Source organism: Bombus terrestris, chromosome 3, assembly GCF_910591885.1.
Source record: "Bombus terrestris chromosome 3, iyBomTerr1.2, whole genome shotgun sequence".
NCBI lineage: Eukaryota > Metazoa > Arthropoda > Insecta > Hymenoptera > Apidae > Bombus > Bombus terrestris.
The window spans coordinates 14,465,341-14,481,553 of NC_063271.1; the positions used below are offsets into that span (position 1 = coordinate 14,465,341).

Consider the following 16,213-nt stretch of genomic DNA (forward strand, 5'->3'; position numbering starts at 1 on the left):
CATCCAGAGTCATGTGCAAGGTATACAGTACACATGTAATCGAGAATTATGTAATATGTACAATGATTTCAACTTTTATATTAGAACCGTCAGCGCAACTATGCTTCGATCATTTTGCACATGTTAAACTGTATTTGATGAAGGTAAAATTGTTAGGTACAAGTTACGTATGTACGAAGTACTCACATACGTGTGTTAGTGACATCGTATTGTTAACGTATACAAAACATTGGTTTTCTTATTTATACATGGTATCGTGATATTATTTTAGTTTGTTACATATTTGTGTGTAGACCTTTTTTAATGTATCTATGTCCGAGTAAATTATCGAGTTTATGTTATGTTTTTGTACTGTTTTTACAATTTCGGTTATATTGTGGAGCTTCGTATACACGTAACGGACATGATTACGAGCCGACAAAATTTCGCTTACATAAGTGTTCATGAGTTCGTCCACATATCGCTTAATGTGTGTCATACCGTTTATTTTCAATAAATCGCACCTATTTTATACAGGGTTGTAATTTGGCGAAATCGTCCCCCTATTTAAGCTTCAATTTCAGACGGATACGGAAATAGTTTTATATATTAATACTTAATGTAAAAAATGGAATACACATTTTAAGCAAAATAGTTAGAATGGACAAATAGAAATGTAGTTTACTATTTCCGTAGTGATAGGAGGAACTTTTTAATTTATTCAGTATAGTATTGGAAATTGTAAATACCACATTTCTCTTTCATACGACACGCATTCGCGGCATGCAAATGTCTAGATAAGACTGCAGATAATGTTGATACAAATGTGGATTAAGTGAATGAAATATAAATAATTGAAATATGAACTCAGTTCATTAGTTCGTGTTTTTATAAATTTAGTAAAAAACGCGTAAAAATAATTTTATCGGCAAATATGAATTGAATGTGAATTGAATGTGTGCAAATGTGAATTGGAATAAATCTTATAAAAATATATATTAAGATTATAAAAATATATATTAATTCTGTCATAGCCAAAATTACGTACTTATGGAATTATGAATCTTATTATAACAAACAGACGTTAAGATAAAAAAGTATCGATAACATTCAAATAATCTGTATTGTTACTTTGGGCAAATATGTATTATGATTATCTGACGCACAGAAGCATATTTTTTGTGAATCGTGTTTTCTTATCCTCGGTAATAGCAGAATTAAGTATTCAATATATACATCATTTATCTTCTTTTTTAAATTGCGCAATATTTCTCTCCCAATTATCATTACCTAGAAGGTTCTACAAAATGTACAGCAATAGCGAATAATTTGTGAACATTAATAACGCACAATTAATCTACTCCTAACTATAATTCGTTATTATCAAGATATATGGTTATCTAATGGTTTGTCGACTTCAAATAAAATAATATTGTATATTATTTATTTATTTATTTATTATTGCTTAGTCCGTGCCTTTCGGCTTTGGACGAACTTTCGGTTTTACATCTCTTATACCTATTTCGCTTCTTATATATCTACCTTCCCTTTTATCCACTCTATTATATTGCATTCCCTTAATTATTCTATCTCTAAAAACTAAAACTAACAAAAACTAAAAACTAAAAACTAAAAACTAAAAACTAAAAACTAAAAACTAAAAACTAAAAACTAAAAACTAAAAACTAAAAACTAAAAACTAAAAACTAAAAACTAAAAACTAAAAACTAAAAACTAAAAAACTAAAAACTAAAAACTAAAAACTAAAAACTAAAAACTAAAAACTAAAAACTAAAAACTAAAAACTAAAAACTAAAAACTAAAAACTAAAAACTAAAAACTAAAAACTAAAAACTAAAAACTAAAAACTAAAAACTAAAAACTAAAAACTAAAAACTAAAAACTAAAAACTAAAAACTAAAAACTAAAAACTAAAAACTAAAAACTAAAAACTAAAAACTAAAAACTAAAAACTAAAAGCTAATGACTAAAAAACTATTGCAGCTTTGGACTTTTGCCTCCTTGCTGTGCTTCCTTCCTGTCGTCCTTCCCCGTCTTGTATTGCCCTTCTCTTCTCTATTATTGCTTTCAGTTCTGTTAGTCCTTCTCCAGTCTCATTTAGTGTTTTTTCTATGTCCTTTGGTCTTCCTGTTATTGCCAATTCTTCTATTACATGTCTCAGGTTTTCTTCTTTCCTTTTACATAATCTGCATCTTTTTTCTCTCTCTTCTTTCCAGTATTGCCTTGCCTTGGTCTCGTTTCCACATCTGAATCTTGCTAATATTTTTCTGCCCTTCCATTCCATCCTCCCTTCTAAGTACTTTGGTAATTCTTCTTTGGCGATTAAAATAATATTGTATAACTAATATAATAATATTTTATCTGTATAACTTGTGTTATAGCTGTGTCATAGTCTGTGTTTATTTTAAGAAGCCGCTAATGATATTGAGTTACAAGATAATAAAATTCTTATTACCATGAGTTGGTAAAATTTGTCTTTTGAATCATTATAATGAAAACATTACGACAAAAGTAGTTTCAAAATGTACAATATTATACCTACGGAACAGGATATGAAACTTTATAAAAGGAAAGGAAAAAAATGTTAAAATTAAAGAATATTTTTTTAATGTATTATTATTAAATAAAATTGGCGAGAAAGTCGATTTTGAAAAATCATCGAATAAGTAAACATTTAACTCCGCTACCGATAAATTAAAATCGATAGACAAATAAAATATTGAAAACGATAAAATATTTTATAATTTATCAGGTTAACAAAAAAGATATAACGCGTACCAAGAAAAATGACTCATTTATTAAATACAGTCTTATACATTTCATGAACATAGTGAAATCGTATCGGCACCTGAATTTACTCATGCTTAATTTAAGCGACAGCAAGATTAAAAAAACCTCGCTTACATACCTATTCTCTTATAGACCAATATGCACGTATATTTTATTTGATTTCGTACTAGGTATGCTAGCAATGTGCTTTTTCGACGAAAAAGTCATCTTGGTATGTAAACTAGACTCAAATCGTCACTGTCTGATCTAAGGAAGAATGGCCCGGGAATGAGAGTACTCTAAGAGTATCTCATATTTGTTTATACATGGACACCGCCAGAGAATCAGAGAACACTGCGATTGTTGCACATTTTCATTGAAACGGGAAGATAGCGTTTGATTACGGAAAGCACTAGTATACATCCGTGCAAGCAAACATCAAAGTAGTTCAACTTCAAAAGAAGCAAATGTCTCTTGGCGTGTGTCATTAATCGAAAATTAGCAACAAGTGTGAAAAGTAACGTTACTTGCGACAATTATAGTCTAAAATAAATATGTTTAACGATTTAACTTAACAAATATATAAAGGATAACAAACGATAAATTTTATAACACCAATCGATCCTCGACTAGTAAAGCGAAGCAAAAATAATTTAACATCATTAAACTAAAGCATGAATAATAAATTAACAATTGAAGAGAAAAAACGTAACAAATCTATCTTTTTGAATAATTTCGTTGTCCATTGGTGGTAAAAGTAACTGAGGAGGAAGTAACATATCCAATTAAAAGATATGTCTCCTAAAAACAGATAATGTTTTGATAACATGATATTGATTATTGAATTTTGAAATTACTGATTATATTCTTTCTGTAGTCTCTAATTATAATTATTGAAGAGAATACGAACAGGAATAACAAAGTAAAAAATTGCTATAGATCTAATCTATGTTATATAGCTATAATTATTACAGATGAAACTCTGTTAACAATTCTCTGCGAACTGGATTGCACAAACTAATAAATGTCAAAAGAATACATAAAATCGCGTATAATCTCAACTGCACTGCGTTTCTAGTCGAGGGTCAATAATTCGAACAGATAAGTTTGTTTCTGAACGGATCATATTACCTAGCGATGTCCACACTCGTACTTACGTAACACACGCTCGCATATAATAATACGAAAACAATAGATATGTAAGAGTGTACGTACGAGCATGTAAGGGCTTGGTAATTATTAACAATGACGTGGTTACGCGAGGCTAGCACGACTTCACGTCGTTCATCAGCGTTTAAATAGAATCTATGTTCGGTTTCATACAGATAAAAGTTCGGTTTCTTCCTAGAACTTTGTGACTTTATTATGGATACTTACTCTTGACTCAATCGATATTTTCGATTCACGTTTCATTTGAATCTCTTGTTCTAGCCTTCGACACTTGTCAATTCAGTTCAACATTATTAACTTCTCGCAAGAAAAAGGGAGTAAGGGTTGGTTCGATCGTTGAGTGAGATTAATTAAAGACATGGCACCATTGTCATGGGAACAACGAACGGTCTTAGACTGGTTTTCGACCATTAATTCCCGGCATCAATGTGAAAAAGTGTTGGTGAAACACAAAAGAGACTCGAAGCAAGAGGGTGATTGATAATTCGAGAACCTTCCGTTATTCAGACGATCGATAAATATTTCTTTTTTTACTTTATCACCCCTCGTTGCATTAATCATTCCAACTGACGCTAGACGGATTGCACCACTTTCCAATAAAATACGACTACCGTTTCAACGTATAAACATGTTTCCCTCGAACAGAGGAGGGTTGTTTGTCGGAGATGGTCATCGTTCCTACCTAAGAACGATCGATCACCATCTCCCGTATTATCGTGATTCCATGAAGATGGCGATGCCCATACAGGGTTGAATACAGATTCCATTTAAATGAAACGTACACGAGGTCATATTCTAAACTCCACGTAGAAAATTTTTCAACATCCTGACGTCTGGCACCCGCGTATTACTAACACACCTTAATCCTATCTTAGCTGACGTTGTTAGCTTTCCTCGGAGTAAAATCTTGATAAATTACTTGACGATAGCACACCTTGTACATAGATATACATATGTACATGTGTATGTGCGTATACACCTCGCAATTTCAAGATACGTTACAACTCGCTCTTATGTTTGCCGTGTGTCTTGTCGTAATAGACATTCAGTATCGGATGTTGAAATTTGCTCGCTATATATCATGAACTACGACCGCAATTCGACTCGCGAACGTATTTCGCCCAGGTACGGGTGGGAGTTAGGTCACCCTTTCTAGGACGTCGCGGCTCGCTGCTGGTGCGCGCCTGTTCCACGATCTTGCGATAAGTCTCGTCGTCATAGGTACAAGATAAACTCTTTCTCAGTTTCACCCCACCAGTTTCGAAATTCGCCGGCTGACTGCCCACTAGCACGTGCAGATCGTTCTTCACCTGTATCGCCCAGTCCCACATCTCCGTGATGAAGCAATTGCACACGAATGGATTACTCAGCAAATTGACCGACAACAGACGTGGATTCGATCTGAATACTTGTGAATAGATAGTGTTCAAACTGTTGTTGCTGAGATCTAGGTGTTCCAGCATTTCTAGCTTCTTTAGAGAGGCAAGATTCTCCGTGCCAGAAATACTGTTATTGGATAAGTTTAATTGGGTGAGACTCCTAGTTGTAGAAAAGAGGTTTTCATTCAGATGTCCCAAGCTGCAGTTACTTAAATCTAGCATTTCGAGATTGGATAATTGTGTTGGAAGCAGGGGACCATCCTGAGGTACTTCCAGAGCGTTTCCACTGAGCTTGAGTTCGATAATATCGGTACTGACTCGGTCGCCGAACACCTTGGGGTCGATGGGAGTCTTCAGGTCACAGTTGTTCAGTTCTAAACTCTCCAATCTCGTCAAGTTCGCGAACAATCCCTCTTCCAGGGTATGCAACTTGTTTCCGGATAATATTAATTTCTTTAGCGAAGTCATGTGAGCGAATGTGTTATTTCCAAGATGACCAAGATTACAAAAAGACATATCTAAATATTCTAATGATTCCAGTGGATTTAATAAACTACCAAACGCATCTGACAAAGGATTATGCGAGATATCTAGCTCCTCCAGGTGTTCGAATACGTGGAACGTATTAGGCAGACGTTGCAGGCTACAATTACTTAACGAAAGCTTGTGAAGCTTTGGCAAATGACGCAACACGGCTGTCAATTCATTAGCGAACATTGGATTGTTGCTCAAGTTTAATACACGTAGTTTGCTAGCGTTTTTAAAAGCTTCTTCCGATAGACGATCTTGTAAATTGCAATTCGATAAATCTAACGATTGAAGACTGTGGAGATTATGGCCCAGCGTGTTTCCAACATCCAAATGGCACAATTCATTATTAGCAAGCACCAACTGCCTGAGGTACAAATTTTTTGCGAAAGCATCGCCTGGCAAATTGGTGATGTTAGTCTTTTTGATGTTCAAGTATTCAAGACGAATCAGAGGTGCTAATACGTTTGTCCAGCTCAATGTATGTAGATCATTTTCCGCCATTTCGAGTTCTCGAAGGTTTTCCAAATGTGCAAACACATCTGGAGAGATGTGGGTTAAGTTGCAAGCGTTTAACTTCAGATATTCCAGATTAGTAAGGTGATCAAAAGGGCCGGGCTTGATCTGTCCGAGTGAATTATGGGATAAGTCGAGTTTATTTAGGTTCGTAGTATTGTAGAAGAATTCCGTATTCAAGTCATGGATGCCACATGAGTTCAGATCGAGGTAGAGCAAAGTGCGACAATTTAAGAAGGGACCTTTCACCTCGCCCAAAGGATTGTTCTGAAGCTCCAGCGAAATTAGACCAGGACTGTCCCTGTAGAAATATTGAGTTTTCATTTATAATGTAATTAGAAGGGCTATAACATGAGCTTGGTTCTTGTAAGTACATAAAATAGCTGATTTTTGTTAATTCTGAAAAAGCCAGAACGTTCAAACGAAGCAGATTTTGAGCGGCAAATTCGAATTAGTTTAAGAATAAAACTTCATTACAGCGCTGAACATGAAAGAAAAAGCTACTTCGAAAACCTTTAAACAAAGATGTAATGAAGCTAATGAAATAATAATTAATTGAAACATTAGATCGATATCTTTATTAAGTGAAAATGACTTTTCTCCTATGTTACCGATCACTTAATTAAACACATATGATGTCTATACTAGATTTTGTGATACTAGTTGTTTCTAGCGCAGCATTGTTAAAATAGCATGCAACGATTAGAATTGAATTATGTGAAAGATACTCAAGATAATATTATGAAATCAGATTTATTACAGTATGTAATATGTTTGTTTTATTGTATTAACTAAATTTTTCTAAAGAATAAAAATTTCTAAAAAAGGTCAGGCATATTATTTTGAATTTAAGAAATTCAATTCAGGCACATATCTATTATAGTGCTGCAATAAATATACGATAACATAAAAACGAGGAAAATCTATTTCTCTGTATTATAATAGGTAGATTAATTGATTACGAAATCAATTTAAAGTACATATTTGATGACATATTTTACCAATTTTCCAATTTTCATTTAAAATAAATTCTATGGTTTACTGATCAGTAGTACTTCAATTGGAAATATGTATAATAATCAATGTAAATGTAGAGCAGCAAGACAATGCACATGATTTCGTTATATATGTATAGTAATATCAAATATTACAAGAATAAATTATTCCTAGGCAATATTAAAAAATATAAGCAAGAATAATAGAACTGGAAATTATTGAAATTTAATAATTTAATTGTATCATAAGGTCCTGTCATTTATACCTAAAATTGAACAAAAGTCAATTAACTAACATTTTCTGTTTCAAAATTTCCTGATTTTTAAGTTTAAATATTTTACACAAATTTTCTTAAATTGATTTAATTGAGTAACTGCCAATTTGAAAAATTGAAAATTCCTGCGTTTTATATATAAATCACTACCTACTCATTATGAATAAAAAGTTACAAATATTTTGTTACTACAGATCACTACCTCTAATTTCGTCTTTATATAACAAACAGGTGCGACAATTCTTATTTATGTACGTACGCGCGTGTAGCAGATGTTATACGCAGAAAATGAACCGAAGAAAAAAATCCGAAAGTGCTCTTACCTAAATGCCTCGGGATCGACATGAGAGATCGCGTTTGATGAAAAGTCCGCCTCCAGTAGATAAATTAATCCAGCAAAGGATTCATACTTGAGCTCGGTCAATCGATTATGTGCCATCTGAAGACGCCTTAGCTTGATCGAAGGTGGAAATGGACCGACCTGTACGATATTGTTACCGTTCATATCTAGAACGTAAATGTTCGGGCTGAGCTCGTCAATCGGTATGCTAGTTAAATTGCTTTCGGAGCAGTCGGTCACCCAGTTGATGCGAAAATAATGACAATGACAGTCTACAGGACACTCTTGTTCCACCAGATCGCCATTATAGGCAAACGTCGATGTACCAAGAATGGCTACTAATAAAAGTAGTCCCAACATCTTGGTAAACACGGGATATCTGTAAATAAAAATAATTGTAAGTAGATTTAAATGCAAATTTTTATGCATTTATGGGAAATTTAAAGATGTAAAAATGCACAGTATGCAAATAACATATAAAAATATGTAAAATATTCAGAGTATAATGCTCGTTATGGAACAAACCTCCGTCTGGAACAAACCTACTCTTTTATCCGTATTCATAAAAATATGAATTTGCATAAGTATCCGCAAAGATCGTTTGTATAAGTATTTTCATAAATTTAATTATAAGGATCTCAAGCGCTCAATTTATTTTGTACATGCAAAAGGAACAAAATGTGTTCTTTAAATGTTAATGTAATTATTAATTCAAACATAGCTGATATTTATTCGCAGAGAAATTGTCGTGTAATATCAAGAAAAGAATTTTGAATTCAGATTTGGATTCTAATCTGATCGGTTGGTTCTTTTATTCCTTATATTTAATATACAAAGTCACTGCGAAAGTTTGTAAGTTTATCTCCGCAGGCATTCTCGCGAAACTTCACCACGAGCAGGAACATCCTGCTCGACATTTTAAAAGAAACTTCCCCCTGTCTGCAAATACGAGATTTCGTCGTCTTCAAACAAAACGTTCGGCGTTTAAATTTGAATAAAGTTCGATAACTTACAGTTCGGTAACCTACTTCAATAGTTACTCTATATCTATATAACCGTATCTCCAGCATGCGCGTATCTGTGATGTAACACGAGCATAGTCATATAATACTAAAATCTTATTAAAATTACCAATTTCCATATTTCATTAAGTATTCAGCTGTAAACATATTATATGATACCGGTATGTATTTAATGAATAAAGAAATTAACGAATAATGGTTTTTGTTATCTTATCACGTACCTATTATATACATGTATATACAAATTACGAATGAATACATTGTTGGAGAAAGGAAGAGAAATCATCGCCACCGAGAGACGATGAGATTTACTCTAACCAACTATGACGACGACGATGTTCATTGTAGTGTATTGCCAACAAGATAACTGGCGAGTACTAATGGTTTAAAGCAAGTGGAGCAATTGTCAGTTAGGAACGGACTTTGCAATTGGCGGTCGGTAATTCCGAGCAACAATGCACGGCGCTACAGGTCGTTGAGCCAGAATCGTTAATCGTTCCCGTAAAGCGCTCTTCACTGGTCTTTTCTGATGTTTTCAGATACCTGTTCCCTCTTTTTTTAACAATACAAAAGTATACCATTGAAAAAGTCCTTGTTCGCTGGACAATTATTATCGTTTAAATTCGTTGGTAATTGTAGTTATCTGTTACGAGACTGGAATTTAATTGCCGTGCCATTCTTCTATCGGTAACGATTATCGTCGAAAGAAAAAGCAAGATTTTTGAGGATAAAATATTTTTTATACGTAAATGTAAAATATAAGCCGTTGATTCGATGGAATACAGTGAAAATATTATTATGGAAGACATCCCATTTACAGTACCATCAAACGTACGTTTCTATTCATTACTGTCGGTTCGCTGGTCAAACATATACGCTTGACAGAGGTAATTTTGTATGTATTAAATTCCGAGCACAATCATCTTGATTATGGCGATGAATAACATTTGAGTAAGTTTTCATGTTGGCTACGGAGAAGCGGCTACATACGTACAAAGAAAGGTGGCGACGCTTCTGGCCAGTAGTCAACTTCACAAACGAAGCCCAGAGGAAGGCTTTCCGCCAGAATGCTACGCGTTGCACGCTCTACTGCCCCTTCAGCTTTCTACGTATAGTTTGCCTTCGGCCTAGACCATTACTATCCCCCAAAGAGTCAAAGGGAGTCGAGGGTGTACGAGGAAGTGTATTTTCCCGTTTCGATTCCTCCTTGTGTTTCTCGCTGTTGCCTCGCCTTTGGCGCCATAGATCTTTCGTTTTTAAATTCCATCCGAGCTAGGAGTCCATCTCTCACTGACGCGACGATAGAGACTGTGCGTGAGGGGATCGAGTCATTTGCATTGAGTCTTCCGGCAAGAGCTTCAATTCAATTCATACTTTTTGCAAATACCATCTCCTTTATATATCTATTCTATCTTTCGCACTCGAGATTGTCAAATATTGGAGTGGAAGGGAATACTTCCAGCCGAATTCAAAGGAAATCCGAGTGCTTTCTTTGGCCAGAGTGATTCGGTTTTTCTCATTCTTCAACAGTATATCAACCAGTTTCAGCAGTCGGCTTTTTCCGCTAAAACTTTCTTATCCATCTAAATCGGTAACGTATCGACGATATGTCTCATCACTATGATATTCAAACTGAAATTGCTACGAACCTTGCGCTTGTATTCTCTTAACTCTTTTGACGAGACAAACGATTATGCAACCTATGATATGCTTTATTTCCTGCAGCTTGTAATTTGAATTATTTTTTCAGTGTTTTATCTATTTGATTTCGTAGAATAATGTTTAATAATTGTCAAATAATAATGTTTGAGATATTTAATGATATAAAAAGTTGTAATTTTTCAATTTCATACATTATAAAATATTAACTTCGTGGTACTGATATATATTTATACATCAAAAGTATATTAATATATTTATATACCAAACATGCATCTTTTTGGAAATTTTATATATGTATAAAAGTAGCACGCTACTTGCTTTTTAATATAAATTTTATTATTTTTACTTGTATTATTTTTATAAAAATTATAATATAAATTATTTTTACGTTCTTACTGAAATAATAGAGGTAATAGCAGTATTTAAACTAAAACAACAAGTAGTGCTGCTCTTGATAAGAGAGTAAACTTCCGGTCATTATCAACTGAAACTAACGCACGTAGGCTACATACTTCACTATAGCAAATAAAAAGCAAACACTTTTCGTTACTATCATTCTAAACGAGATATAAGTCGAGACTCCTAAAATTATAACTTTATGAACATGAATTAAACGAAAAAAGAATGTATTATTAGTACATCTTAACTTCGATGCCATCGTTGTTGAACCAAATCAAATAATTAATTAATCGTTCCTTACAATTGCACGAAAGCAGGAATATTTACATTGATTATCATTTTCATGAAAAAAAACCAGTATCAAATGAATATTCATCGTGAAAACCTGGTACAATCCGGGTCATGATGCGAGATTCTAACGATTTACTAGAGAACGTTTCGTCGAGCACGAGTCAATCGGATTCGAAAATACTGATGAGATCGTATCTAGAATTCGATATACAAACTGAAAACACACTTTACATACCGGGAAAGTAGTGTATCCTTCCTTCCCATGGAAGAGTGAGGTTAAATCGCGAACGTCGTCAGGATTTGAACGTGCCACTGGACAAAGATAGATTGAACTGTGAGTTTGCAGGGATCCGGTTAAATTAAACCATGTCTGCCTGACCGAGGTCAGGGTAAAACGTACTGACGCGCACTCTCGTTCTTTCTGCGTCGTATAAGTTTCGCGACGCGCGTCTTTTCGGGGTGTTATGTTTCTCTCTCCCCTCTTTTCTCCTTCACATATGATCACATACACACATAGGCACTGTATTTCATCCTCTCTTGTTGAATACTAATTGAATTATTTAGCCGGTAAATAATAAACAGAAATCTTACGTTTTGAGGTATTCTAACCTCCTTAGTCATGAGAAGGCAAAGTTTACCTGCTGAGGAAAATTTGATATCTCGTACACTCTCGAACATCTAATTCGTTCACTAGCTTTATGATTCGACGTTATTTTATGTGATTATGTCCTCGAATCACGGTTAATAATCTCTTGTTAAATGAGAGGGATTCGCAACATGAATCTCGAAATTGTATACACATGAAACGCATGCGCGTTTCAGTTAACCCTTTTCGAAAACGTGTTTCATTCAATTTGTATAATCTTGAGGTTAGCATATAAGACGTGTACTTTCTCGTTTACATAATATATTTATCACGAACATTAGTGAATTTCTTTCTGGACGTTTCATCATTAGGCAATTTTTAATATCTTCATGATATGACGATATGATGATATTCTGTTGTGCAATCACATTTGACACGTGTTTATTGATTATTCATTATCTACATGAATTACAGTGTACATAAATTTTTTGTGTACTGTAAAATAATTAACAATATCTCATGTTCTGATTAGATGTGTTCAATGTATCATAAATACGATAATAAATGTGGAATAATAATTGAATCGATTGGTATTTATTTCACATTTGGTGTATATTTGTCACATGAAGCTAAATACCTACATGTTTTTTAGTAAAGGTAAAAATATATTTTTATTAGACTCGTACCTTGTGTATAATTTCTGCTTCTCTATCGATATCTGTTAGTTTACACTACTTAATTGTACAATAACAATTTTAATACTGAATGCTGGAACGATAATGATTAACACTGAAGTAGACACCGGTGACACACACGCGCATGCGTTCTCTATCACTCTCGATGTCCTTAGCAATACATATTTAAATTGAAGATGAATGTCTTAGATTTCATAACTATGCTAGATAAATAGCCTACATGATATTTTTAATCCACGAGTCTTGTTTGCGCATGTAAGATTCACTTACCAAGTATTTTTTTAACGAGATAAACATATACGCAACTTCCGAACAACAATGAGTATCACGTTTCTTTTTCGCATGTTTATACGAATTGTACATACAAGACATACATCCATATAGATATACACATATTCAAGGTGTACAACTTAGGTTAGGGTCAAACCGAGAGATGGGGCAACCAATTGTCTTATTCGAATACCGACTAAAAAATATTTGAAAATTTTCTGTGATAATGATATGTATGTATTATATAAAATCATACTGTTTTTATTTCTATATCGAATAATATTGACCGAAATTGTTTTCTTTAATAGCAAATAAGCCTAAGAAGTTATTTTATCAATATAATTACATATACATTTCCTTTGTCAATAAGATAATACATATATGATGCTAATTGCATTAGTGTAATATTTTTGCATCAATTGTCGTAATACAACAAAGGTGCGCATATATTGAATGTCTGTAGAGGACAATGGGAAATCGATATGGCTTGGATGTGGTACGTGTCACTCGTACGTCTGAAAGCGTTTGTTCACGTAGTCAATGCGTGATTGAGTGATGAGTGCAGCACGTCGAATTCTGAAGAATTGCATTCGGTAGAATTGGAAGCGGAGGTCAGGCATTACGCCAGCATTGCGAAATGTCGGGAATAGGGATCTCATGATCTTGACTAGGAACAACGACCTGCCAGTCCCACTCGTATTTCTACGGCAAATGAGAGAGAGAACATTGATTAACTTTGCAATTGACATTAGGTTTCTCGATAACATGGCTTTGAATTATTGCCTAAGATTAATTTCGCCCTTACAACAAGCACGTCATGGTGTTGACTTCATTTTTCCAAGTTCCAAACGAAAGGATTACGAAAACATCGAACATATATTTAATGGCACATAACATGTTTCTTTCTTTCGTAATTAACAACTGGAAATGTTACGTACAGCGTTCGAAGTCTAAACTTTTTTGCTAAAACTAATAAGTGCTTCGTATACATTTTATATTTTACAATCGTTTGTGCTAGTATTTTATATAATTAATTTTATTTATATATATATGTTTATTTAAAGTAATAAATTTTATTGGGAAGTTATTAAAAGTTTCAGTAAATATAACATATTGTTACAATATTTAAAAACGTCGTATTTAAAATCTTTTATGGCTGTTTTCTTTAGCTTTTATTTTATTTTTTTCAATTTATTTTATTCAATTTATTCAATTTATTTTATTAAAAAAAGAGAGAATGCAAGAAATATAGCTTACTTATTGACGTATTCATGTACTCACACTAATGAATTAAAAATGTTTAAGCAGTAATATATATATATATATATATATATATATTTGGTCAATAATTTTATCTCGTACTATTTGACTCTTCATAGTATATAGCCTGTCATACGCGTTTAAAAACAGATCTTTGCGTATATTTCACTTGATATTATCATGTTTATTCATAATACACTAATATAATTATCAAAGCTTTAAGGTCATTACATTGACTTCTGCTTTCATTTATATGTACTCAATAATTAAAAATTAGCATAAATATCTTTGCGGAGAGCGATATTTATTCTATATCTTTGACGTTTCCTTTCTTTATTTTGTCATTTTTAATATTATGTACGCAACAACTTGACAATATAACACATTTCCAAACTGTGCATCGTATTCTGTTATTTCTCCTCTTACTTATATAATTGAAAAATCTACTGTAATTAATATTATTTTTAATATTTTTGATTCATTATTGACGAATTTGAGATTTGCTGGTCTCAAATACATATAAGTTAGTTGTAACTTAAAGAGAAAATACGTACATAATATATAATATGTACATATGTAATCATGAAAAAGAGACATACGGTAACATTATCGACGCAATGAAAATACATATTCATTTGATATGTCGGAACACCAGGTGGCGCTGACTATCTCGATCAGATGTATTCAAATCATTTTTTCATCGGCAAAAAAGAATAACTTCTTTTTAATTATTTTAATCACAGAGGAAAAGTGGACATTTACCAGTTTAGCATTAGATATAAGCGTTATGGTAGAAGAATAAACTATCATTTATCTCTTTTTTCACAACACATGTATTCTTTGCTATCACGGAGGATAATTAGCAAAAGTATGATTTCATATCATACGATCTGCAGCGAAACAAGAGTAAATGAGTAGGAGGTAACCTTTCGACGTGCACACGCCTCGGTGATCTCGGTGAATTAAAACGATAGCCGGTATCGCATGAATGTATCAAATTTAATTAAACCGAGTCACGTTAACGTTTTACTACTGCAAGAACCAGAATGGCGATTATTCTTCTGCTTATAGATTTATGCCGGAATTATAATCGTGAATTCCGTATATTTTTTGGCGCTTATATTCCCCTGAAATTATGTGAGAATGACTTTGGCAAACAGCCAACGTTCCGCGGACTGTGCGGAGACAACATGTACGGAGCAACGAACTTTAGGAAGCATCACTTCGGACAAGATTCTTTCTAGTCGTCCAGATTTTTAACCGTACAACTTATTGGCAGAATACGATGCTTCCTTTCTCCTCTTCCAATTTTAATTATGTTAAGCAAATAGTGTATATAATTTTCTTGCCTTCTTGCTTATTACAATAACAATAATTAGTAATCAATTTCTCAAGAATTATACAAACATCACTAGATTACAAAGAAACAATCATGAAAATTGTTTTCGAGATTATCATGATTTTCGATAAGAAACCAAAGATTTCGCTTAACCACTGGTTATTAGAGGTATTGTTCCTCCAACGGAAGCGAGAAACCGCCTCGGGTCATAATATTCCCGGTGTACACGTTACGAATGTGTGAAGAGATAAAGTATTCTCAGTAGTGTGCTCGGAAACATTCTTAACATGGCACGCGAGCAGCCGTAGCCACGAGTATTCAGTTAATTCCACGCAAGTGGTTGCTTTTGTGCCATCAGCGGCGTAACGGCATTGTTGCGATAAAATGAAATTACTCGTATGTGAGTATCATCAAGCGACGTTGAAACTCTTCAATGGAATGATCGTAAGGCGGCTGTGGCTGTAATTCAAGCCGCGACGTGCATCGTTCTTCAGGCAGGACCGATTGCATCGATTTCCCGCGACGCAGCGGTCGATTTTGAATTGTAATTACCGCATTCATCTCGCGTAGCACGTAGCACGCTTAAGCACGCTGCAACGGCAACATACATGCCGCATCCCGGTGCATCTACATAGATGTAATCCATGGACCGGTAACTTTGTTGGAAGTAATTTTCGCCGAGTAAGAATAATTTCGTGTTCACACGTCGCTTGGAGC

At 33.7% G+C, this 16,213-nt stretch overlaps 1 protein-coding gene across 4 annotated transcripts; it reads right to left on the minus strand.

The window, feature by feature from the left end:
• Positions 1-2,775: 2,775 nt before the first annotated feature.
• On the minus strand, positions 2,776-12,921 carry LOC100643923 (leucine-rich repeat-containing protein 15). Of its 4 annotated transcripts, XM_012321268.3 has the most exons (4): positions 11,985-12,408; positions 11,582-11,893; positions 7,956-8,351; positions 2,776-6,663 (listed from the first exon to the last, which is right to left on the minus strand). In XM_012321268.3, the coding sequence occupies exons 2-4, from the start codon at positions 11,608-11,610 to the stop codon at positions 5,019-5,021; spliced, it is 2,070 nt and encodes a 689-aa protein (XP_012176658.1). In that variant the 5' UTR covers positions 11,611-11,893; positions 11,985-12,408; the 3' UTR covers positions 2,776-5,018. The 4 variants fall into 4 exon arrangements, with proteins under 4 accessions (XP_012176658.1, XP_012176660.1, XP_003394691.1 ...); XM_012321270.3 differs by lacking the exons at positions 11,582-11,893; positions 11,985-12,408 and adding an exon at positions 12,898-12,921; XM_003394643.4 differs by lacking the exons at positions 11,582-11,893; positions 11,985-12,408 and adding an exon at positions 12,619-12,765.
• Positions 12,922-16,213: the final 3,292 nt, after the last annotated feature.